Genomic DNA, 26,727 nt, shown 5'->3' with positions numbered 1-26,727 from the left:
CTCCTGAAGCAAGTCCAAGTTTTATGTATTTACAGTTTAATAATAATAATATTTGTTAAACATTAAACATTGGCTTCAAACACATTGTATTATTGTGTGTGCGTGAACATGCATGCATAGTTCACGTGCTTGCCTCTAACCCAGGCGATTGTTATTGATTGGCTGGAGAAGTACTGTATTGGCAATTATAGTACATCAATTTTTACTACATAAACCTATGCAGGCTGAATTAATAAAAAAAAAGGCAAAACACAGTATGTATAAAATATTAAGTTATAAATAAAAAAGTATACTACTGTATTAATCAGGACATGCCTGGAGGCTCATTCAAGGCAACTGACTTGATCAAATCACCAGACACCCCAGGTCCCTACCATAATGTCATAAGTGACACCAACACAATGTAGAACCTTTGACACAGCACTGCACTTTTAACATCAGCAACTCATCACAACAGTGCACCTTTGACCTGATTAAGTATATCTTCGTACCACCAACACCTGGTCACTCTTCACTCTCTCCTCTCAGATACAGGGGGTAAGTTGGAATAAAATAATTAAAAGAAAGAAATGTCAAAGGCATTGACATTTATTGTCAATGTACAGTACAGTATTCACCTAGTTGTTCTTGCGGGGGGTTGAGCTCTGCTCTTTCGGCCCGCCTCTCAACTGTCAATCAATTAACTGTAACTACTAACTAATTTCCCCCCCCCCCCCACACACACCCAGGAAGCAGCTCCATAAAAGCTGTCTAATTCCCAGGTACCTATTTACTGGGCATCAGGGTGAAAGAAACTTTGCCCAGTTGTTTCTTCCTGATCCGGGAATCAAACCCGGGCCAAAGAATTAAGAGTCCTGCGTGCTGTCCGCTCAGCTACCAGACCCTGTAATGTGTCAAATGTTCTATGCGTGAACCTGTTTGATTCCGTGATGGGTCTTAAATGAGTTTAACCACCCAGTATCCAGTAGAATACAAACATGTTTACCTGATGACCAACAGACTACTTTATCATAAGGTAGTTGTTTGGTTCTCCTGCAATGATGGGTTGTACGTGTAGGTTATGAAGAAGTTTTTTGAGGAGAGATGCTGAGGTACCAGGTTCACTGGAACCAGATGAAGAATGTGCTATTCCTGAACCTGAGACAAATTGACGTTTTCATTTGTGAACTAGAGTACCTCGGGATAAAATTCGGCCGTTATTCCAGTCTAATCGGCGTTATAAATTTCTGGAGATGATTGTTCTCTGAAGATTTTTAGAAACTTGTCTCTATGTGCAAGTGCATTAGTGCTGTTGACAGACTGCCTCTCACCTGAGACTTGCACCTTTTTGATTCCATGTTGGGTCTTAACACTTTCGCGCTCCGTGGATACTCGCGGTTGACAGGGGGTTAGGTGGCCCCTCCATGCGGGTAAGCGCGCGGTGACACCCAAATGTGTATACTCGTTCCAGCTTTATCACCTTAATTCTCGTGCTACGTCGCTCGTTTTGGTATCATTGTGTTCGCAATTAAATTCTCTACAGGTGTGTATAAATATAATGTCCAAAAGCCTAGCGTGACTCCCAACAGCAAAGCGTAAAGTCGGCAAAAACGCACAAAATCAGTAACATGTGCATTCTCGTTCCATTTTTTTACCTTAATTCTCGTGCTACGTCGCTCGTTTTGGTATCATTGTGTTCGCAATTAAATTCCCTACAAATGTGTATGAATAAAATGTACAAAAGGCTGGAGTGCCTCCCCGCAGAAAAGCCTAAAGTTACCCGTGAACGAGCACCATTTTGTACATTGCAACCTAATGTTCAACTCGTTCAATTTTATATATCAAATTTCGTGCTACGTCGCTCATTTTGGTATCAAATTGTTCGCAATAAAAAGGCGATTATTTTAAAACTAGTCCCAGAATAATAGAGCAATAACTGGATTTTTAACAAATATTTTAATTCTGGGCGCTCATCATCACAAATTTATTTATATCTTTCCAGTGTTCTGACATAAATATTTGTGTTACATCTTTCATTTTGGTATCAAATTGTTCGCAATAAAAAGGCGCACATTTTAAAACAAGTCCCAAGATAATAGGACAATAAATAGAATTTTAACAAATATTTTAATATTCAGACCATAGACCTATTTATAATATTTCAAGTGTTTGGACATCAAGTTTCATGTTATATCTTTGATTTTGGTATCAAATTGTGTGCAATCTAAAGGCGCTTATTTTAAAACCACTACCAGATTGATCTGATAAAATTTAAATTTTTAAAAAATATTGTAATGAGTGACTCAGTATTGCGTCGTTGGAACACATTCAGTAGAAAAATGAGTGACGAATTATTCAGTCTGTGGAACGCGAAAGTGTTAATGAGTTTAATCACCAAGTAACCAGTAGAATACAAGCACGTTTACCAGATGACCAACAAATGACCCAGTTGGTCTTCTGGTCAGCTGGGCTGTTGGATGTGGCTACTTGCAGCCTGGCGTATGAATCACAGCCTGGTTGATCAGGTATTCTTTGGAGGTGTTTGTCGTTTGGGTAAATAAAACAAACCTATTGGAGGTATACAAAACTAAATTCTCCTATACCTATAGGAGAAGAATTATTTAATTTACTTGTAATGCCAGTTACTTCTTAATTTAAGTAATTAACTGAGGAGCTGCAGTTTCATCCAATACTATCATAAAATTTTTAGTTTGATTGCACTGCATAATATTACAGATCACTTTCAAATGTTATTGAACATATTTGTACTCATTTCAAGGCAGGGATATGTATAGGTACCTCCTCTTTGTCCAAAAATTATATAGTTAAATTCAAATTCAAATTTATTCAGGAAAAGTACATACATAGATGATTTACAAACATAATGTTGGATTTATAGATAGAGCTAGTACATACAATATCTAAAGTCACTAATATGCATAGCGTTTCGGGCAAGATTGACGAGCACACGTATGCAAATCTAAGTGAAGAGTGAACAGATTAAGAATGAATCTTTTTACATATTTAGAAGCAAATCAATATGTTTACAGTGTGAAAAAGTGCACAGTAATAAAATATGGGAAATGACCATACAAAACTCTCAGTAATTCTTATTTTTTTTAATAAAGAGTAGATTTTTCAGATTTTAGAAATTCATATTGTTTCATAAAACTAGTTACAATTTTGTGATAATTCCAGTAAAACCAAAATAAACTAACAACCAGCCTGCATTATTATTTAGTGGACAGGTTAAACTGAGGAGACAGGTATACCGGTAGCTGTATGCTGTATATACCACTTTCGCTTGAGTGGCTGGGGACTAATAATTATATTGCTTTAGTTATGTGATTGCCATTAATCTTTGAATATTTAATACTGCTACTGATATTACAGACACAGTCCAGCTAGCAGCAACTACCATCCAAGTGTATCACCTCATGGAGTGGGTTCTCCCAGTCCGTCGGGTGTACCTCACGGTCACCAGCCAACCTCCCATGGCCCTCCTCCTCCTCCTCCTCCAACTCATGCACCCCCTCCTCACTCTATGGCTTCCACTCATGGATCATCAAGCCATGCACCTCCTGGACAAGGCCCTCCTCATGGACCTGTAAGTCATGGGTCACCACATGGACCACCCCCACATGGGCCACCACCGCCAATGGTGTCTGTAGCCCACAGCTCGACTCATAGTGTGGCTATTAGTAGACCATCTGATCACCGTGGAGAACTGGTGAGACTACACACGGGACCACCGCCACCGCCTCCGCCTCAACATCCAGGCCCTAACATTGGCCCTGGAGGGTATTCGGTATATCAGATGGTCTCTCCACCAGTACCTGGGCCACATCACTCTCCTGTGCCACCCATGAATCAGCCCCACCCACCACCACCACCACATGCTCAAGTAAGAGAGAACCAATAGCAGGGCCCCTTAATTATTAGTTCTTTGGGAGAATGTCATGAGAATGTCATGTATTTATAAATTCTCAGTGGTTTGTTTATAAGCTTCAAAATTTTAGCTATTGCATTATTATACTTATTTTAAACTTATTTACTTTTAAACTTTTACTTATTTATTAAAGCTTATTTTAAGCTTTATTTTGCATTTGCAATTTATATATATATATATATATATATATATATATATATATATATATATATATATATATATATATATATATATATATATATATAATTTATTTATTTATTTTACTTTCAATGTTATTCCAAAATATTACATTCAATGTTGTCTTCTGCCTGCAAATTATAATTAGGTGTGGTAAGTAAATTGTAAGCAGAACTCTTTGAGTTGAAAGTTTATAACTCTTGACAATATTTTGGGTTGGAAATATATTGATTTTGAATGAATAGCTTGCATTTCCTTTTTATTGGGTCTTTGAGTTAGTTCATTTTATAAATTGTAGGAACTGCAAATATGCAAATATTTGGCATTATTTTAAAATTGATGATGTGTTAATTTTTCAAGCGTATTAAAATGAAGGTGGTAAATTCTAAAAAAATAAAAAAAAAGTTTAAATTCATTTAACTTGTTAGTTCTTTCCAATTAGGTGATGCGACGCGACCTGGTTGAATCCGGAAGAGGGGCACCAGGGCCATTGGAGAAGAGATGACACAGAGATTCGTGGGCTAGAACCAGAAGATAACAACAGCTTTAGAGCTTTTGTCACTCCCATGGACATACTGTACAAAGGGAGGCCATTAAATCATACCCAAGTTGTCAGTACTCAACTGGGGGAATATCACCTAGATATTCTGGCTCTGATATTACTTGACTTGTGGTCCTCCTGTGACTGGGAAAGATGTGTTAGTTATGGGTCCACCAAGTGAACCATTGTGACAGCTTCACATCTACAAAGCTAGTTCTGCTTTGTAATTCATAATCAGTGCACCATGACAGTTCAGGAACTTCAAAGGGAATCGTTCAATGACATAATGTGGTCCCTGGTGAAGATATGTGCTGTGTAAATGCACTTAAAAATTGATTGTGGGTGGGCTGCTGCTATAGTGAACCACCAAACTTACCGTATGTCTCTGTGAAGCGTTTCCCAGTGAGACTCGCTAGATTTTACATATAGAAATAAGTTTGATTTTAGTTCGTTAACCATGATCTCCAGCAAGTTTCTCAATGATGCCTCAAAACCCAAGCAGTGTGAACTTCAATCTATTTGGTAAAAATGAGGAACACAAGTTGCTTCATTTTCACAGACAAGGCTAATACCAGTCATTGACATTTTTGGAGACTGTCAAAATGCTAGATTGGCATGATTCCTTAGACATTTGACAGCTTCATTGTAGTGAAGAAAAATGGTTCTGGTAAATGGTAAAGTACAAATACCACTCGTAGTCAACTATGATGTGTGTTGTCCATTATGAGGTCCACACTTGTTGGATCTTCATAAGATGTTGCCTCTTGCTATTTAAGATGGTCGGGTAAAAAAAGAAAGTTTAGCCATGTGTGATTTGTTATATGATCATGTAATTGATTGTTTATGGACAACAGTTTGTATAGATGATGTCTCGCCACTTTTTGTCTGGAAAGCTTGTCAGTTCAGAAAATGCTACTATTGTCGGATGTGAGCTTCAGACCAAGTTGAACATTTAGAAATGATCTATGCTGACTCAAGAGGGTAAACTAACAAGAACTTTAAAATATTTCTTAGCTGTTATTTATGTAAAATTTACTCCAGCGCTGCTCTCACGGGCTGTAATGGTGGAAGTGAGACTTCAAAAGTTATGTAAACTAATTTTTTTAGCACATAAATATTTTTATGATAGCCAAGTGTGAAAGTTATATCTTAAACAAATCTGCCGTACTTATTGCTGTGATGTTGAGAGGCCTGAGTTTGTCTTGTGACTGAGCATTATATGGGAGAAATAGTTCCTTGTTTTTCACAAATTATGTGGAGGTTAACACTTTGTAGAAATGGGAAAATTGTAAATATATTTTTAGCTCTTGTTTAGCCTTGTGTTGTTTATGCATCATTTGAGTAAAAAAACAAAACAAAAAAAAAACAAGTGACCTGGCACACACACATACCTGAGTACAAGTAGCTTAGGTTGAAAGTGTTTACTTTGACATTTGTTTTAATGTGACTTGGCTTCATCCCCAGTATTCAATAAATGGCCCGGCTCTCCATTTTGTTGTTGAGACAAGGTTTGGTGAACAGTTATAAAGGAACACTTGCCAAAATCTGTGCTACTTTTTTTTTTTTTCTATGGAAAGATCACAAATAAAATTTTAACCAGCTCCATTCCATAAGTTTTGGGGAGAATGAGTTTGCACCTTTTTGGGGGGAGCAATATTCGTGTTTTTATATTTGTTGGAAATATATGTAGTGTGGTGCTTTTAAGTTATAATTGACTTCTCAGATCTATTTGCGTTATGTTTTAAAGTGGTTGTGTTTATTTTATAGAAATCAAGATAAGCTAGGACTATTGGTTGGGTGATGAATCGAGGATGTGTCTTGTATCATGCATCTTGAATATCTTTTAACTCGCTTATCCTATGTTATTCTCTTGTCTTCTACAAACAGATACTTTCTCATCCCTTGAAAGCTGGAATTAGCCTAAGGTAATTCTAATAACCCTTGGAGGGTGCAAATCATTCATATATATATATATATATATATATATATATATATATATATATATATATATATATATATATATATATATATATAATATATAGTAGCCAGAACTCACTTCTCAGCCTACTATGCAAGGCCTGATTTGCCTAATAAGCCAAGTTTTCACGAATTAATTGTTTTTCGACGACCTAACCTAACCTAACTTTTTCGGCTACCTAACCTAACCTAACCTATAAAGATAGGTTAGGTAGGGTTGGTTAGGTTCGGTCATATATCTACGTTAATTTTAACTCCAATAAAAAAAAATTGACCTCATACATAATGAAATGGGTAGCTTTATCATTTCATAAGAAAAAAATTACAGAAAATATATTAATTCAGGAAAACTTGGCTTATTAGGCAAATCAGACCTTGCATAGTAGGCTGAGATGTGCGTTCTTGCTACTAGGTACGACATACATATATATATATATATATATATATATATATATATATATATATATATATATATATATATATATATATATAATATATATATACATACATACATATATATACACACATACATACATACATACATATACACACATACATACATACATATACACACATACATACATACATACATACACATACAGCATATATATATATATATCGTACCTAGTAGCCAGAACGCAGTACTCAGCCTACTATGCAAGACCCATTTTGCCTAATAAGCTAAGTTTTCCTGAATTTATTTATTTTTCTAATTTTTTTCTTATGAAATGATAAAGCTATCCATTTCATTATGTATCCGTTCATTTTTTAAAATTTGAGTTGAAACTAATGTAAATATATGACCGAACCTAACCTAACCTAAGCTATCTTAACGTAATCTAAACTTAACACAACTAAGACATTAAATTGTGTTCTTAATATAATATAATAATAATAATAATTCAAATAAATTAATTGGAAACATTTTATTGAAAATAAAGAAAATCTCTCGGCCTATTAGGCAAATCGGACCTTGCATAGCAGGCCGAGAAGTGTGTTCTGGCTACTAGTATATATATATATATATTATATATACTGTATATATATTATGAATGATTTTGGTCAAACTGCCTGGAGGGTGCAAATATATGATTTGCAAATTTAAAATATTTAAAACAGACCTGTACATACGATGGGCTCACATTTGCTTCCTCGGGCCTCCAATACATCCCGTCCTCTTACAAATTACGTCGCTTTTCGCTCGTATGCACACTCGGGTTAAAAATCGACGTAATTAAAAATGAAAGCGGCTCACGAAAATGATGTAATTATCCATTTTCCATTTTGGTTCTGGGTCTCTGGCTTAGGCTGTTAGCAAAGGAGAAGAAACTTTTGATTAACGGTTTTTGTTACGTTTTGAAACCTTATGAGAACTTCCTACCCTACCAGAGGACTACCAAAAATTATTGGAAAATAAATTTCCATTTTGAAATGCGTAGATATTTGGCCATAACACATTCGATCGAAAAGCGATGTAATTTGTAATAGGTCAGGTTGTCCAATAACCATGCCCCATCTTGAAAAAAAAATCCCAAGTTCCCCATTTTCCTTCTAGGGCCTTAATAAAAACATGAGGACCATTGTTTGGCAACATCACCATCCAGTGTCAGTGTAGCCATAGAGGGCACATTAAGCTTTTAACACCAAATGAGTGATTACCATGTATATATTTCAGACAAAATGTGTGCTATGTCAAATTTTAAGATTTAGGCTTAAAATTGAAGCCTAAATTATATATATTTTTTCAAAGTTATACATAATAAACACCACCTTTGACAAATCAATGCAACCTGTTAACACGAAGAAGTTTAATAAATAAAGTGAGAAACAATAAAAATAAATTGACAAAGTAATTCCTGTTGGCACCTTGCTTCATTTCTACCAAAAAAAAAAAAAAAAGCAACTTCTCCGGGCCACTTCGACTAAACCACAGAAGATAGAAACTTTTTTCTTGAATTTGTTTGCCTCCTGGAGGATAGTTAACAAAGTCAAAAGAAAACAAATAATTTTTTCTGAATTTTTATCTTGTGCACCATGGCGATGTCAACATTTAACAGTTGGGCCGTTCAAGGGTTAAAAGATGCATCATCTGAATGTGATATTTCTGGACTCATAATATGCAAGTTGGAAATGTGGAATGCTTGTTAATATTCTCATAGTCAGAGAATATTGGCAGCCATTTATCAGAATTAAAGTTTATCGTAAATTAAACTTTTAGTGAATCTTTACGCTGAAAATATTCTTGCTCAAGCTAAAATTTGCAAAGAAGTATGAAGTCTAAATGCTTTGCAGTTTGATAGTTTTCAAGTGTGCATGATACAAAGAAATTCTAGTTCTTCCTCCTTTATATGCCTTATGCTCAAGTGTGTTTAATCTACATGATGAAAGCTACAGGTGAGATTAAAAACACTTTTGGGGTGTTTTCCATCCTAATGTGTTTTATACATAAATATGTAATTTGATTTCATGACAGTTAAAAGCAAGTATTTATTCATTATTATGTGTGTAAATTATTTTTAATTTTGTCCTCTTGTGTTTGTACAGTAATATTCAGAATGCCAGTGAAATTGGCCACTCTAAAGATTCAACTTGGTCGTGTAATTTCCTTTGTGAATCGAAATTGTAATCTTTGGTTTCTTCTCTGTGACTGAGGATTGAAATGACTAGCTTCCCATGTGAGAAATGGTTGTAGGTAGACTGTTAATGATCATTTGTCCTAGCTTTATTCGGTACGTGCCACTTTTCAAATTCTAAGGCAAAATTGAATGATTGTTATAATAGTATTCAGAAATATGTACAAGTTTGTATAATGGCACCAGGTACTTTGTGAAATCTCGTATCTTTGCTGTGATATGCTGTTTGCAGGTTTTATAAATGATTTTTAGAAGTAAATAATATACCTTTTTTATAATTTCCTTTGCCAAATTTCCATGAATTATCCTGGTTGTCATGCCTTTGTTTACCAAATTTCTACAATTTTGCATTGTGAATGTATGAGCAGTTAGTATGCTGAATTCCAGAGCATTATTTTCCTCTTAAATATTGTGATTGATTACTTTGCTACAATTTTTGTTGAATTAACTTTTCTCTTTTCAACTGAGGCCTTTTTGTCATTAGCATCCTTAAAATCAGATAATAGATGAGTAATTGCCAAGTTGCACTAAGAATTTGGACCAATTGTTAGCGGGAGATAACTGAGAGGAGGCATGATTATAATCAGTGGATGTGTGTGTTATTGAAGTGAACTAGTTTACAAGTTTGACTTCAGAAGGTGAACATCATGGCAGATGGGAAGCATCCAAGTTATCTTAAACAAAATGAATGAGGTTGGATTTTGCTGATTGGCAATTGAGGAAGGTGTCTGCTGTCTTATAGTTTGCAAGCCATCAGGGAGTAAAAGTACAAACTGTTGTCTTCTGAAGAGTGATTTTTGATGTGCTCATTGACTTAGATAGTATACCATTTTAGGCTTTATTATTTTCACATCAGAATAAAGGAGTCATCATTAATAATGTCTGATGGCGCATGATCCTCAATTGCAACAAACAATATCAGCATCCTGCGTGTCAGATTTTCATCTCAGATAGGGTAATGCTCACTTTATTTCCCAATTGTCATGTGTGTTGCATATGCATCTTTAAAATGTATATATATATATATATAAATAAACTATATGTACAAGATATGCACATATACATAAATATACATGCGTATATATAATGTAAAGACAAAAAGGTACAGATAATGTCACCAGGCTTAGCGTTCAAAATATATGGACTAGGATTTTTTACAGTACTTTCTTACAGGTGTGATTCTCCCTCCTCAGACATGTTTGTTTTACTTGAACTTGCACCATCTGCAGTGTGTTGTAACCCCTATATTTACCATATGTTTGTCTACTTACTCTACAATACATAATTGTCTTCCTTACCAGAACTTCCAGTGTCGACATGGTAATCGTCTCTGTTGTCATTTTCATTTCTAGGTTCTTAGTCCGTTTCCTTTTTTTTAATTTTTTACAATGTTTTATTTCTTGTACTTTTTTTTTTTTTTTTTGAGTAGGCACCCTTATTAGTTTCTTCTGGCTTAATGCACTGACACTATGAGGGGCCACAGCAGACATGCCAGGCCTCTGTGACACACTCTGCCTACTGTGAGCAAATACTATTTCACACTGACGGGCCTATTCCTCATGGTGGGGATTATATTTCAATCCACTTAAAAGATAAATCACCTCTAACCCTTAAAATGTGATTATCTTCATACATTGATCCCCTGAGGTAAGCTGCTTATCATATGTTGATTGTAGTTATCGCCATCTGAGTTTGAATACAAATGATGCTAATATGGTTATTTTGCATCTCTACGGATGTAGTTAAGTAACCTAGATCCATAAAAATATTCTATTGTTTTTAATGGCTTACTATAGATGAGGTTGTCTTGTTCCATCAGCAAGGCGATCATTGTCAAATCACAATTTGATGTTTTCTGCCGTTATCTGAATCTTTCTTGATTGCATTACCTCTTGATGGCATTGCCAGACAGAATAGCACCGAAGGAATGGGTTGCAAGACACTTCTTTAAGCTGTGCCAAAAGCCAATTTATGTGCAACGTAGGTGTACATTTTACATTGTAGGCTTATATACAGTACTCAATCATTGTTTTTTGTCAATTACAGTATGTGTAAATAACTAGTTACATCACACATTCTGTAAACTAAAGGGAAATGGCAAGCGTATAAAGCCCCTAACACGATCGTCACAATTCTGCCCTTGGCTTGGTGAAGCAGCACTATTTCGATGCCACAGACCAGATGACCCCGGCTCGGCAATCTGCTGGTGTGCATGAAACAAAACAAAAAAAAAAAAATTCATGTTCCTGTTGTACATGCAAGTGTATAATTTTAAAATGATTGTTGCAAATTATTAATTAGTTCTTTTGTGATTATTTAGTAATTATTCAGACAAAACTTTGAAAAGAGAAGCGACAACAATACCCATCACTTGGTAGTGGATCTCTTTGGTATCTGGGATGCCAGAAGCCCTCACTATCTTGCCTGGGCCTCTTCTGCCTGAAACCAGATCTCTGTTAAGTTAAGTAGCCATCAGTCCATTTGGACTGTTTCCTAGCATGTGTGTTTGCTGGTTACAGTAAGTGTCTTGCATTCCGTATACTTTGGCTTTGTTTCAATGTCACTTTTTTGGTTCCGATTGTTAAGAATCATTAATGACCAGATTTCTGTTCCCCCTCTCAGGTTTTCGATTTCCTCTTTTGGGGCATCCTTTCAAAAAAATTCTCTTTCATAGTAATGATTCTGACTTGGTTGATGAAACAAAGCCTGTTGAATGGAGGTAGTAGTTAGTACAGTGCATTCTAGCTTGAACGAGCTATATGGAGCGAGGCCAATTTATTCCCTAAGGTGATTTCACTCGACCCATCAAACCCAGGGGCCCCTTCTCACAGTACAAAAGATACTTAATGGGACAACATATACTATAATGCAATCTAAAGGTTGGTGACTTACCTTACTAGGAGAGTAGCATAGTAAAGTATCTTCATAACCCTGAAACACATTTAGGTGATTGTAAATCAGTCATAACCATCATTCAAGTCGTTTAAAAAACAAACAAAAATCACAATATGTTTTGAATTTTATCGTCTTGACCATGGCATTTGAAGAATTAGTCATCGGCAAACACTTCCGTTTCAAAGTCATAACTACTGTATATGATAATTATTGGTAGGCACAAGCATTAAGTAATGACCACGATTTACACAAACACAAGCTGTCTTAATATAGAATTCACAAAAAATAAGTAATTTATTATTACAGGTATTATTGAAACTGAACATGAAAAATGATTAAGAAATTTCTCACAAAACAGGTGAAGTGGGGCTAGTCTTGCCACCTTTCCCTCGCCCTGATTCTCGCTAGTCAGCTGACGCTACCTTGGCTCATTGTGCTGGCAGCTTACACCACACTCGTCTGGCGTTAATTTTCAGTCCAATGACAATCTAATTCCACTTTTGATTAAAATTTGTCAGCACTATGATTGCTACATACTATTAATATAAAATTCAAATTACAGTGTAGATAATACTATAATTGTCAAAACTTCATTGACTCGGTCAAGCAAGCAGCACTGGTGTTCAAAAACTTAAGCTGAATCTTGGATGGAAACATTTCAGTACATTACATGTATTTTTTTGTAATTTAGTTTCGTCGTCTTATTGTCTGACGATGATACTTATAGTTTCATCAGACAATACTGACAACAATAATTGTACAGTATTATTGTCCCTTTGGTGTCTAACAATATGACAATAATACTTGTGTTACTGTCATATTTTATATTTTTGTTGGAACTTTTTAATTTTTCAGTACTGTACAACAGTTTACACTTGGATTAGGTGATCATGGATGATGCTAACACAGCTTCATCCTTCAGCACAGCTTCGACTTTTGATCTTCGCAATAGCTCTGAGGAGCAATTCTCACTTAGTTGAACATTAGTATGTTCTACTGAACAATTTGCACTGAACACAAATATGTTTGCACCATCCAGAAATTTGTTAAAGCATTTCTAGCGGATGGAGTAAGTGTTTGGTAGCCATTATGCATTCTCTTGCGCTTGATAGAGCCACTCAAAAACTCGTTCAGTTTTGTTCTTCCAGTCCTATGCTTCAAGGAAGTTGTACACATCCCATTTCTGCAGATTGGGTTGCCATGAATACTACACCTAGTTCAGACTCAGACTGCTTGCTGTTTTCTGGAGTATTCTTTAGTAGTTTTTTTTTTTTTTGGACATGCCTTGGGAATATCTGCTGGTTTCAGAAGTTCTTTTTACCCTTGGGTGTATGATGTGTATCGTCACTGGATCTCTGTATTGGCTGAGCCTTCCTCACTGGTTTCCACCTATGAGGTGGCAGTTTATTCACAAGCTCATGCATAGGTTGATGCAGGTTCTCCTAGTGTGCTTGGTGGACAGAGTGCACATAAGTTTGCCTCTCATTTGGCCCAGCAATTTCTGCTATTAGTGAAATCACTGAAAAGAACCAGTCGTGTTGGCCTGGAAGTGCTAGTGTGAAGGAGCTGCTGTCATCTGTGGGAGTCTTCTGAGGTGGTTGGAGAGTTGGAGCCCAATCCTACTCTGTGGATCCCTTCCTTGCTTTTGAGGAACTCAGTATTGGTTTGAACTAAAATGAATCAGTAGTCCTCTGTAACATAGTGAGGGTCTGCCATTATTTGACAGTTGAGGAAGTATTTGCAACTCCGCTACAGTCTGTTCTAGATAAGGCTTTATCTCTAGCTTTGTTGTCTACATAAGCAGCTGCCAAGGCCTTGACCAAGTTTGTACCACCTTGATGGGATTTGGCGTCAGATTTCTATGCAGCTTATCATGGTTGATGATGGCAGTCAATTTCAACCGCCTTAGAATATTTTGGCCTTCATTTTTCCAAAGGACGTGATTACTCACATGTTTTTAATTTCATATGCTTTCCAACCCTTTCACCAGCAGTTTCAGATGTCAGCTTAACCCATTATGTTCAGTGGCTAGCTTATGTGCAAAACCCTCCTCATCACATTCACCATTGCAATGGGGCAGCCCGGTCGCTCAAGACTGCAAGTCTGTCAGACTTCCTCGTCCAGACAGCCCTTCCACGGTATGCTGCAATGATGAGTGGTTAGGGATATTTTGGAACCAATTAGGCCTAAGCAATGTATTTGATACGCTGGGATTTTGCTGGAAATTTGGTCGTCTTTCCTCCACTGGGTGTCTTGGGGTCCTTTCAAACCATTTTCTCCACATTGTCATATTTGATTTGTTGGGCAGAGTGCTATAGTGGTGAATCACTCCTTATCTTGAGGTTATCTTGAGATGATTTCGGGGCTTTTTTTTTTTTAGTGTCCCCGCGGCCCGGTCCTCGACCAGGCCTCCACCCCCAGGAAGCAGCCCGTGACAGCTGACTAACACCCAGGTACCTATTTTACTGCTAGGTAACAGGGGCATAGGGTGAAAGAAACTCTGCCCAATGTTTCTCGCCGGCGCCTGGGATCGAACCCAGGACCACAGGATCACAAGTCCAGCGTGCTGTCCGCTCGGCCGACCGGCTCACCTTGCATATTCTTTTGTACTTGTTTCTCAATCTCTAAAAAGAGGTTATCCTTCTGCCAAGCTTTATCCTTCACCTTTGCTCAGCTTCCATATTCCCCGTCCAACATTCTACATGACCACCTTGTCTCAAATTCATCAGGTCATGTTGGCCACACTTGGGGCTAATTTCCCTGAATAGACAGGGTAGCTAATGACATGTTCTGATTCACCCTTTAGATTCAACTTGGCACTAAAGATAATCATTGGATTAACCAGGGTGACTGGGAAGAATTCAAGTTTGCTCAACTTGGTTACTGGTTGCTTTGTGCTCTCATATACAGGGAGTGTTAGGCAAGGATCACATGCTTTGAGTGCTGGATTGCTTTGGTTATCTTATGCCAGAAAGTCATCTAGAGCTCAGTCAATCTCTGATGACTGAGTTGGTATGGGACACCAAGGCATCCTCTCTATTTTTCCCATTGTTGATCCTTTTACATTTGTGTGCCCAAGTTCAGCTGGTGTTAAAGGAGCTTTATTTTCTACGAAAGCTGAATGTGGTTCAGTTCTTTACATATATTGCCTGTGCTGGTTGCCGATTCATTTGTTCAGGGACCAAGTAATGTAGGGGGTCTGTTATGTCGGGAGTAAATTGTTTTTTCTTTTTTGGGTGGGGCAGGGAGGTTCCTTGGCAGTCTTCCCCATTGCTTGTCTTGTTCACATATATGTCAGGTTTAGGCTGGGTCTTTGTCTCAACCATCCTTATGGTAAACAGAGATTGAGGTCATTGTGAATGTGGCTCATTCATATCATGGACTGAGAGTTAGCAGTAGTGCAGTTGGCACACTTGTTTTGCATGTCAAACTTTTGCTTTTATTTGTGTTGAGCCATTTGTTTTCATTTGGATTTTTTCCTGGTCTTTCTTGCCGTGGGTAGCCTCACTTCTGGCTTCTCTGGGATTTAGTCTCCATTTTGTTCTACATTTGGCAAAGTGTACAGTGCATATTTCATTGACTATGTATGTATTACGTTTGGGCAGCAGCAGCAGATAAATCAGTTCACCTCAGTGTGGAACCAGAAACTTGGCTTGTAGGTAGCCCTGTTTCCCAATGTCGAGGGTTTTGCATTTGACTCATTGTATCTGAACTGAAACTAGTTTGAGGTCATTTATTTGTGTCTTCCTGTTCAAGCTCGAGACCTTTGCAGGCTGCACTATTTTGTTGGCTTCCGTGTGACCAGTTAAGCCCTGGTCCGCCCCATCCCTCCTTTTCATTGCCTTTGATCAACAGTCTTTATGAGGTTCCACCCCCTCCCAAAACATTGGTGATGAATTTTGGCTAATAGTTCGAGACTGCTAAGCTTCCTGTATGGAGATTTTTAATGGTATATTGTTTATATTTAATGGTACATGGGAATTTGGGGGCCAACAGCCTTGTTTCCTATTTGAGGTAACCTGGTGTGCTTTCTTGCATTTGTTTAATCTTTGTCAGGTTTTGTTTGTGGGAGGCAGTCATGACTGTTTTTGTAAAGTGTTGGTGGATACTTAGTACAGTACCGTCTCCACCTATTGCTTTAATTTGGCATAATCTGTGTGTGGTGCTTTCATCTTAATTTATCTGTGGGTTCATTTGGCAAGTTTAGTTAGGCTTTATTTGATCTCTAGATAAGGTGTTGTAGTTCTATCCTTGTATATGTCTCATGGCTCTGTGGTGCCAGTGCATTAAGCTAAGGGGGCTACTGAGGTGCTTCTTAGAAAGGGTATTTCATTGCACTCAATACTGATATATTTTTGTAATCCTCAAGTTGCACATAAATCCTTTTCCTGTAGTATACCTTTTTTCTCCTCAAGTTGCACATAAATCCTTTTCCTGTAGTATACCTTTTTTCTCCTCATATCATCTTTAAAGTCACCTGTCTGTGTTCCTTCTGAAAGAGCTCAAAAACGCAAACTTGTATGTTCGTAGTACTGTACTGAATAATGTTCTGCCGTACTTCACGTGGTTTCAGAACTGGCATGCTGTCACTTCTTGATCCCGTGCTTTGTACATATACATGAGAGAGAAGTGGAGCTGTTATGTATCTGCATTGTATCTCCTGTGACTTACCATCTTCCAGGCACTTCCAATTTAGCATATTTATATTTTAAAATGGATTTTACTTGCATCTTTTTTAAGGTTTTCTACTGTATATGTTGTATGGTTATTCAAATCTCTCCGAGATTTTTATGTTTCATATTGCAATATTTGGAGATGGTGTGAAAACAAGAAAAACATGCGTAATTTTTTGTCGTGTCTTGTCCCAATTGTTTCTCAATTGCTTTTTTTTTATTAGTATTTTCATTATATCTTTTCTTATGGCTGAAGCTGAGTAGCTGACTCATTCATATTTCCCATACTCTGATTATTCATTCTTCAATTTTTTCACCATCACTTGTAAGATAGGAAATCAATCTTCCTAAATTTTCTGAAGTCTAAGAGTTTTGTAGTTGTACATTTTTTAACCTTACTGTTTTTTTTAACTACTTTTGCCATCATAAATGCTGTATAGCCATTCAGGCTTAGCACTTAATTTGTATTATTATTCTTACATTGTGAATTAGTATATACTGTATTCTCATTTCTGTTAAGAGGACTTGACACCCCTAAATATTTAAAAAGTATAGAAGAATCATTCATCAGAGCACTAGGTAGTTGATCATAAACATTTCAATCCTCTAACCGCTGGATCATACTCAGTTGTATTGTTTGTATACCTAGCCATTGGACCATGAGCTTGCATAAAGGGAAAGGAGATTGGAAGCTACATCACATAGTACAGCTTACCTTGGGGTCACCAAGGTAAAAGTGGCTGAAAACCTCTTTGTGCTCTTATCTTATTAAGTAAAGTGGAGAATAGCAGGACAGTTCCATTCATTTATCAGAACACCAGGTAGGGTACGACCATAGGCATGCAGGGACGTCACGAGAGCTCGTAGTCCAGCAGCTAGAGCATCACATGTAGCAACTCTGGATGCAAATGGTTGAATTCCCACCTTGTGCTCTGATGAATAAATATGAATTTCACCTTTCTGCATTGGGAACTTTACTTAATCACATAAAGGGTTTATAAATTAATGATAGAGATTTATAAATAATATATTGATTAGTATTGTTCATAGGTATAAAAATTCCTAACTACAAGTACTTTGAAAAGTTTTAGTGCATCAGGGTCCAAACATTGACATTTTTCCAGATACATTTAATTGTTTTAGGGGTGGAAAACAGTCTCTTAATCTTATGTTAATGGCTATATTCTTTCTGCCCTTTAAAATTCTGTTTATATTTATGTATTGTGTGATTTCAATTCTTAAACAATATTATCTCTTATCTTGCATTATTTCTTACTGCAGTGATTATACAGAAATTCTTCAGTCTCATGCCACAATATTAAATTTTTTATATAATTATTTAGATAAATTAGCTTTCATATGATTGTGTTTTTTATGAGTATAGGCCCCTAAAAATGGACGATTAAAATTTTAAGCCTTCTCTTTCCAGCTATGCAAGAGTAATGAGACAACTAAAGCTGTGAATAATGATGATATTGATATTCACAAATAAAGGTCATTTCAATTGTCTATTTCAGAAATGTTTATTTTTTTTATTGAACTTATTATTTTAATTATGCAGTGTCATGAGATTTCTCAATTATCAGCTTTATTGTGTTTGTATCACAAGTAAACAAATTTCATAATTGGATTTTTTCATTTTGAATGAAGCTGTGTGATGACTTAGGGAGATGATGCTGGCTAATGTAATAATGATAATTTAGTATAAGTGGTGTGTTCCAAGATTTTTTTATGTGACTTCTCAGGAATTTGGAGCCATAGTCAGGGATTTTTCTCTACACCTATACATGGGGAAGGAAGGGTGGGGGGGTGGGAGCTGTTTGACCGAAGATAATACCATTCGTAGTTGACGTCCCTTTGGTTCAACTAGCTTGGGGGGGGGGGGGCGGGAGGTGTTTGGAGATTATATACTGTATTAGCTTTGACTTAAGTGCTTTTATTGTATTTAAAGTGAAGCTGATATTTGTAGTTTCAAGGAAACTTTCAAAGACTCATAGATTGAGGCCATGAATTGCTGATTAGTCACATTATTTATGATATGGGTCTGGGTTGCAAATTTCTATACTAATTTATTATATTTGATGGTGAAGTCATTTAAGTATTATATTTGATGGTGAAGTCATCAGAAATTATTTTTATATTTCCCCTTACATGTACTAATTTTGAATTGATTAGATGATGTTTTGTGTCATGTCCAAAAAAAATTCATAACTTTTCCTGTAAATTTAGTAACCTACCTCAGTGACCCCATGTGACTTTCAATAAACCTGAAAAGGGAGATTGATCTTTCATTCGTAGTGACCAGTGTCCAGAAACCAAGTACATTTATGTATGTATTTGTTACTGTTTACATACATCTGTGTGTTTTAGGCTGTTATCTTGAGGTTATCTTGAGATGATTTCGGTGCTTTAGTGTCCCCGCGGCCCGGTCCTCGACCAGGCCTCCACCCCCAGGAAGCAGCCCGTGACAGCTGACTAACACCCAGTGTTCGGGTGCATCTTTGAAATACTGTGGTTAAGATACTTTAACATTTGGGTAAGAAAGTAGCTAACAGCTTCACTTTGGCATAGCCAAAAGTTTTAACTTGTAAAACTGTCCATAAAATTCAGTATTTTAGTGTATTTAAATGGTATGGTGATGATCAGCAAAATGTCTAGAAAATAATTATACAGATAAAATACAAATTTTGGATTATACAAATACACTGCCACACAACAATAATCAATATGCTTTTGTAACAACGATGATGATGATAAGGGGATCCAGTGATCTTCTTATCTATTTGTACCCAATTGAAGACGAGCTATGCAAGAAAACATTCCACATGTACTCGGCGAAAAAGAAACTAACCCCCCCCCCCACACTCTCTTACTGTTCAATCTGCTTTGTTTTGGTCTACAGCCGTTCCTATATAGTGATGGGGGGGGGGGGACTCATTTCCAGGATGATTGAAAAATGTCCTTTCTGAAAATTCCCTTGACCCACGGTGATTGGGAATTTTCAGAAAGGTAATGTCCAGAAAAAAATGGTAATGTTTCCCACGAATGAATCTCGGTTTAGCACAATCTTTGATGCATCTGGAAAATTACAATCTTGTGGAATCTGAATAGGCCAGATTAATGAGGCAGGAACCTTCCAGAGATCTGTGATTAGCGGAGTTTGCGAGCATAACAAAATAAAAGAATTTGTATTTTTTTAATTAGTTTTTCTGTTACTGTATTAATATGTTCATTAATAATTGTTATATAACTTATGTAAATACAAGCATTGGTATGAAAATTTAAAAAATTCTAAATATCTCGTTGACCAAACCACACTAGCAACTGAAGAGACGAAACGTTTTGGTCTGTCCTGCTGGACCGCTACCAAGTCCATGGTAGTCCATGGTAGTTCTCTCTGAGAGAGAACTCTATCAACATCAGAGGTCCGAGACTGTTCAACACGCTTCCACTACACATAAGGGGCATAACTGGCCGACCCCTCACAGTGTTCAAGAGAGAACTGGATAAGCACCTCCAAAGGATACCTGATCAACCAGGCTGTGACTCATACGTCAGGCTGCGAGCAGCCGCGTCCAACAGCCTGGTTGATCAGTCCGGCAACCAGGAGGCCTGGTCGACGACCGGGCCGCGGGGACGCTAAGCCCCGGAAGCACCTCAAGGTAACCTCAAGGTATGGTAACGAGACGCATTGTTGTTGTTGTTTCAGATTCAGCTACACGGAATAAAAAGTTCCAAGTAGCGCAGGCTGTGGTGAGCCCGTAAGTGGAGGCTCTTTGGAGTCATTATTTGTATTAATAGCTTATACTGGAGATCTGGGGATGGATGGGGTCTTCATGGTGGATTTCAGCCTCGGAGGGCTGGCTGTAATAGTTATGTTAGTGTTATTGGTGGGTTAGTGTGGACCTCTAGGTCTTCCGGTTTTTTCTTTGGCTGAGCCGGGCTGTCGTTGGAGTTTGGTGAGGTGGTCTTGTATCTAGTAGGTGTCGTATTTGTGCTGCGGCAGTGGAGCGCCTACTAAGATTTCCTCGTCTGAGGAGTCCGCAACATCCGTAGTTAGTGATTTTCTCTTTCGTCTCGCAGCCTGAGGTAGGCTCAGGTATCGTGGATTAGTGATAGAGGCTATTTCAGGAGCGTTGGTGGTGCTGTTAGTCTTTATAGACAGCACGTATGCCTACGATCCTGATGGTACCCAAGTACCGAAGTGGTTCCGTGCAGAAATAAAACGTCGCCTTGCACATTAAGCTGCAACCTGGCGGCCAAGTCTCCTGCGGGCCATAAGCTGCGAGTGACCATGACGATCCCATCCATCCACAGATCTCCAGTATCAGCTATTAATACAAATAATGACTCCAAAGAGCCTCCACTTACGGGCTCACCACAGTAATGGCTCCTCCAAAGAGCCTCCACCTACGGGCTCCGTGCTACCTCTTGGGTGGCTTAACCTTTAGCAATTAATCAGTCAGCCAGAGGCCCAGAGACACTTCAAGATGTCACACGACCAAAGACCACATTCACCCCTAACATCTACCACCTAAGGGCTACTCATGCCCGTGCCATCTCTTGTAGTGGCTTAATCTTCATTAGTCAGTCAAATTCCAAGAGTGGTTTGGTACAGACGCTTGAGAGATACCACATATCTTCAACATTCTCCAACAACAATATAACACTCAACGTGTGAAGTTTACAAGATGCTTCAGCCTCATCACAGAGCAGATTTCCAGACTCCGGCCGCTACTCTCTGACTCCGCTGAGTGCTACTCTCACCCCGCATCAGAGTTCTCCACCCCCGGTCTCACTCGGCTCTCTGCCTCCTCCAGGTTTCGTCTCGTCTACTACAACACTTCACTACATTGCCAACAAGCCGACTGCTGTAACCAAGACTATACTAAATAAATATTAAAAACACTAAACTCTGTGTCTAACTAACCAAATACGTACACGTAAACGTACGTTACAATGTGAACTTTTTCGAGTGCAACTGTTCATACTTTGTACTACACCCATATATGTATTATAATTTTTGGGTGATAGGTTCACGTTTTCTTCTTCATGGGTGTTTCCTTAATAAGCGAGAGGGCCTTTATGCATCATTTTCGGGCAGGACCTACCTAATAAATTCCCTGTAATCTACCTCACTCCTCTATTGTCAACCCATATCTGTTATTTTCTTTTTTAATCAACACTGTTTGTCAACCTATTGTATTTGTGCTGCTTTTTCAGTCATGTTCCCCTTTTTTTTTTTTTTTTTTTTATCTTTATTTGTATTTGTTCTCAACACCTTTTATTCTTTATGCTCAATTAGTATTAAGTTCTAGATATTAATGTTTTTCTTGCCCGAAACGCATTGCGTAATAGTGGCTTTAGGCATTGTATGTACTAGCTCTATCTATATATCAATCCATTAATGTAACATCACTTGTATGTATATACCTTACCTGAATAAACATCTGAATCTGAATCTGAATCTGAGTTGAGGGTGGCTTCTGTACTCCTCACCTGCCTACTGTGATGATACCAGCTGACATAGAATTCTTATCTTGGTCATCGGACTACATGCCAGAGGGGTTACCTGTGTATATGAAGCAGGTGTTTGGGCTGGGGCGTGGAGGGGATCTCTTCATTGATGTAGGCGACTCCATTTAGCAGCTGTTCAGATCAGTGCATTTCCTTGTTGAAAAACGTGAGTGCCATTAGAGGCGAGGCATCCTGTCTACACCGGCTCACGCTCGGCCCCCTCCCTGCCCTAGTATGTGGTATCCCGTGGTCCTGCTATCCCACCTTATCTCCGTATTGTATGGAAAATTAACTTTCTTTCTTTTTCACTCGGGCAATTAGAAGAACTATCCCCCCCCCCCATCTAATCCAGGTGCTCACTGCTGCTGCTATGCTTGACTCATCACTCCCCTGATCACCCTTCTGATCCTCTCCATATCCTCCTGCCACATCTGTGGCAATGGCTACTACTGTATCACCCAGTGGGACGAGCTCTCCATTCTTTAGGAATTCCTCGATGTTTGTAATGATGGTGCCATTCCTTCCCTCAGCCCGTCCTCCAAACAAAGGCCCAAAAGTGATTCCAACCCAGCCCGTCCTCCAAACAAAGACCCAAAAGTGATTCCATGCCCCCGCCAAACCCCTTGTTTATGAATGAAAAACAGTTTGCACACGACTCGCAACTGTTGACGTTCGAACACTTCCGGAACAAGTGCTTCACTGACGAATTTTGTTCGAACCACAACAATGTAAATGCTTCACCCACGTATTACAATTACAAATAATCACCAACAGAACCTAAACACCTAACCTAACCTATGTCTATATTTCCACAATAAGCTAATATATTATAATATTAATTTATATTTGAGAAAATTCCCGTTTTGAATGAACAGCATGTAAAATTTACGAATGCATATGTGGGGTCGACCGCTGGATGTAATGGACTTGAGTCGAGGACGGGTTGCAGTCGCAAATGAGCAGGAGTTATAGTGGGACGACCAACAAACATGGTGCAAGGAGGAGGCGCGCGTATCGTAACTCTAACCAAAAACTACGAAAACTCTAGGAAACGAGGAAAAACCAACGACACATGGATGACGATGCTCTTAAGCTCTCGGAGGAGGATAACGAAACCGCTTTCCTATACAGTAAATACCAAACTAGGGCCAAGGTAAATACCAAACTAGGGTCTGCGGTGTACCGCCTGAGGGCGGTACACCGCAGGCACTAAGAGGTAAACACGACCGTCCCAGGCAAGGGTCCCCGCACCCCAACACACCCAAACAAGGTAGGACAAATTATGTTCTTAAAACTTTCATAATTTCTGTTGATAACAATTTGGATAGGAGTGGGTTTTTTTTACAATACGAGAACGTAAAGCATCGTTTACATTGCAGTATAGAGTTAAGAAACTTATGCGCAGAATAGATGATGAAGTGAGTGATGCAGGCACAGCTCTACTGACATTCCTTGATCTCTACATGATCGGGTTTGGATTACCACCATTGATGCCCCAGTGTGAGTAATGCGTTTCCCAACATTAACCCTCGTGCAGTCATTAGGAGAAAACCATGCAAACTGCAAATACCATAAAGAGGCCATTAGCAACGGCAATTAACCTACCTTCTGTTTCCCGGTCCCGAAAATTCCACTCCGAATCACACTCTTTGGACTTTATATAATTTTCTTTTCGCATTCTGACCTTCAGTCTGCTTCCTTTGCCACTCCACGGCAGCGGGCTGCAGTCATATTCATAAAATGCTCCACTATCCTGGATGCTGTTGTTGTTTGGAAACCCGGTGCAAAAGGCATTTCACCTGGCTCTCTTCTCTCCATCGTCATAACCAGTTCTGTATGCAAGTTTTTTTTATTTTTCATAACGTTCATAACAGCATAACGTGCTGTTATGACTGAGCTAGAAGCCTCTTCATAATTAAATTTAAATACCATTCTATTGCAAGCCTAGGCCACCCAACTGATCAATTTGTATAGTTTAATTATTGTTGCTGTTGATCATTCTTAAGTATGATTGTTAATTTTTGTTAAGGATTTTTTTGGTTGAATAGTAATTCAGTTGGTATAAGCAAGCATATGCAAATTTGTCTAGCAGAATTGTAATGTAATGATATGAACGAGAAGCTGGTCACAGTTGAATTATCAAGTTGCATTTTCATTGGCGAATTTAAATAAATTTTGCAAACAAACTAACGACATGCATTTCAGTTCTTTAAGTTGTACGATATAATTTAATTTGCATGTTATGTTTTTGCACTCAGTTAATTTGTATTGTATTTATATGAGTGTTGTGCAACCAGTAGTAGACTCAGTGAGCATGTCTTGGACATAATATTATTCATATGTATATCACATATTCTTGTGTGGGAGAGTTGTTGTTTTTTTTATTTTAGGGGCGACGACGATCATGGGATCGGATGCGCCCCGGCGTACTTTGGAAGGGTTAATCGCGAAGCCCGAAAAGGTGAAACGCCAAGCCAAATCGCGAAATGAGTGACGCCAATCACTGGAAACTAGTATGCCTCGCGGCAAAGAAACGCAGACAGGCAGAAGATTGGGGAGCCCCAGGAGTCTCTCAGGGTGACAAGCACCGGCCCCGCCCCACACAGAGAACGCTGGGTAGCAAAACCAAAAACTCGGCCCCCACCAAAACGCAAAAGTCATCCAGTGCCTCCCGGCAGAGCAAAAGCCAGCCGCCCACCATGGCTGAGAGCACACCAGGAGCCCACCAAGACTCACCAACCCCCGGCACCTCTCGGCCAAGCCGGCGCCAGACACCGTCACCCCGTCAGGAAAACCAACCAGAACACGTAAAAAAATTTATCAACAAGCCCGTGACCCAAGGTGATATGTGCGTCAGGCTTCGTACAACCGGACCGCTGAACAGGGATGCCAAACGGCAGTATCAAATCCAAAACGCGAAAACAGAACGTTATCCTACGATTTGTTCAAATTCCGTTATATAATGACGCAAGGTATATTACATTACACATTCTTGTGTAATGCAAGTAGTACTGCTGACAGAGTTTACATGTAGTCAAGTCTATGAACAGCTAATCTGTACAAAAAATGTGACTATTTCATATGCTATACTCTTACATTTTTAGCGCAACTGTCCATATGTCACGTCCTGATCAAAGATAATTGTTATACAGTATTCTTTTAAATGTTGTTTCCATCACAGTTTTTCTTTTAGGTATTTAAGTAGAAACATCGTCGGTTATTCGTAATAGAATGCCTTTAACATGACGTTCAACCTGTCCTCTTAAAAAGAACGTCGCTTTTGGCCGTTTGCCCGTATGGCCGAATTTGGACGTAATTTGAAAATGAAAAAAAAAAATGATATTAACCACGACAGGATGCCAGTTTAGGCTTATCGGTGTCCCTCTAGACCAGCTACTGACGTTTTCCAGGATGCAACCCCACAACAGTTGTCTAATTCCCGGGTACCTACTTACTGCTAGGTGAACAGCAGCATTATGTGAAAGGAAACGGTGTCCAAACGTTTGTTGGGTATCGAGCCAGGGATCTCTTAACTCTTGTTATTGATAAGGTTAATCTGTATTTAGTTAATGTACATATTTTGGGATCTATCCATCGGTTGGACATTATGCGGTCACTGAAAATGACAGAAAATAAGTGACAAAGAATGGTTTTACTCCCTGACCAGCCGGACAAATTCTCAGGCACAATAGCGGGGATTCCTTTAACAAACTGTTGGCTTCCTGTCCTCGTCGAAGCCACTAGTGAGATGATGACCTACAGGGAAATAAATATATAGAAACATATAATTATAAGTATTCTAAAAACATTAGAAGGAACAATGACTCGGAGAGCGATAGAACTTGACGAGAGGCAAAAATCACTTGCTAACAATTAAAAAGATAAGCCAATTAGAAACAGCGCTCATATGTTAATGCCATAAAATATATAACAGGTTGAGTGCGTCCAGGGCAAGCCACTCTTAACATGCGTAGTTTATATCATACAGCCACAAAGTAACAAAAGAACTTACAACCAACAAAGCAGATTTTCGTCATAAATTTCCAAAGTCATTTGCGTTGGCCAGACGCCCCTAGGTAGATAAGATCGCACAGAAAATGGTAAGATTCTTCCAGATTACTGACCAATAACGACTTGGCAACAATGTCGCGTGATTAAGCATCCCGCCTATCATTGGGGGATCTCGCGTTCTGACCCACATGTGGAAAACCTCCACCCTACAGATATTTATATATATGAGTCGGAGAAAGAAACGTCGGATAATTAATTACTAGCCTATACAGTGTACGATATTGAAAGAGTGAAATGTATAGATTTTCATGGTGCTTCTAAAGCAATGGTAAGAATGATTCTCATTTTAGCGGGAGAGTGGGAAGAGTAAGGAAT

The 26,727-nt window shown here is 38.3% G+C and overlaps 1 protein-coding gene across 10 annotated transcripts in view; it reads left to right on the top strand.

Moving 5' to 3' along the window:
* LOC138349466 (protein AF-10-like) overlaps positions 1-19,102 on the top strand; it is an 83,856-nt gene extending 64,754 nt beyond the window's left edge. For all 10 annotated transcript variants that reach the window (XM_069304083.1, XM_069304084.1, XM_069304082.1 and 7 more), the window contains 2 exons: positions 3,373-3,883; positions 4,548-19,102. In XM_069304083.1, the coding sequence (XP_069160184.1) occupies positions 3,373-3,883; positions 4,548-4,610 (574 nt within the window). In that variant the 3' untranslated portion in view covers positions 4,611-19,102. The remainder of the gene's footprint in view (positions 1-3,372; positions 3,884-4,547) is intronic.
* The last annotated feature ends 7,625 nt before the right edge of the window (positions 19,103-26,727 follow it).

This window comes from Procambarus clarkii, chromosome 51 (assembly GCF_040958095.1).
Source record: "Procambarus clarkii isolate CNS0578487 chromosome 51, FALCON_Pclarkii_2.0, whole genome shotgun sequence".
Taxonomy (NCBI): domain Eukaryota; kingdom Metazoa; phylum Arthropoda; class Malacostraca; order Decapoda; family Cambaridae; genus Procambarus; species Procambarus clarkii.
Note: the sequence above shows the minus strand (reverse complement) of the source record. Positions and strands in the feature narration are given on the sequence as shown.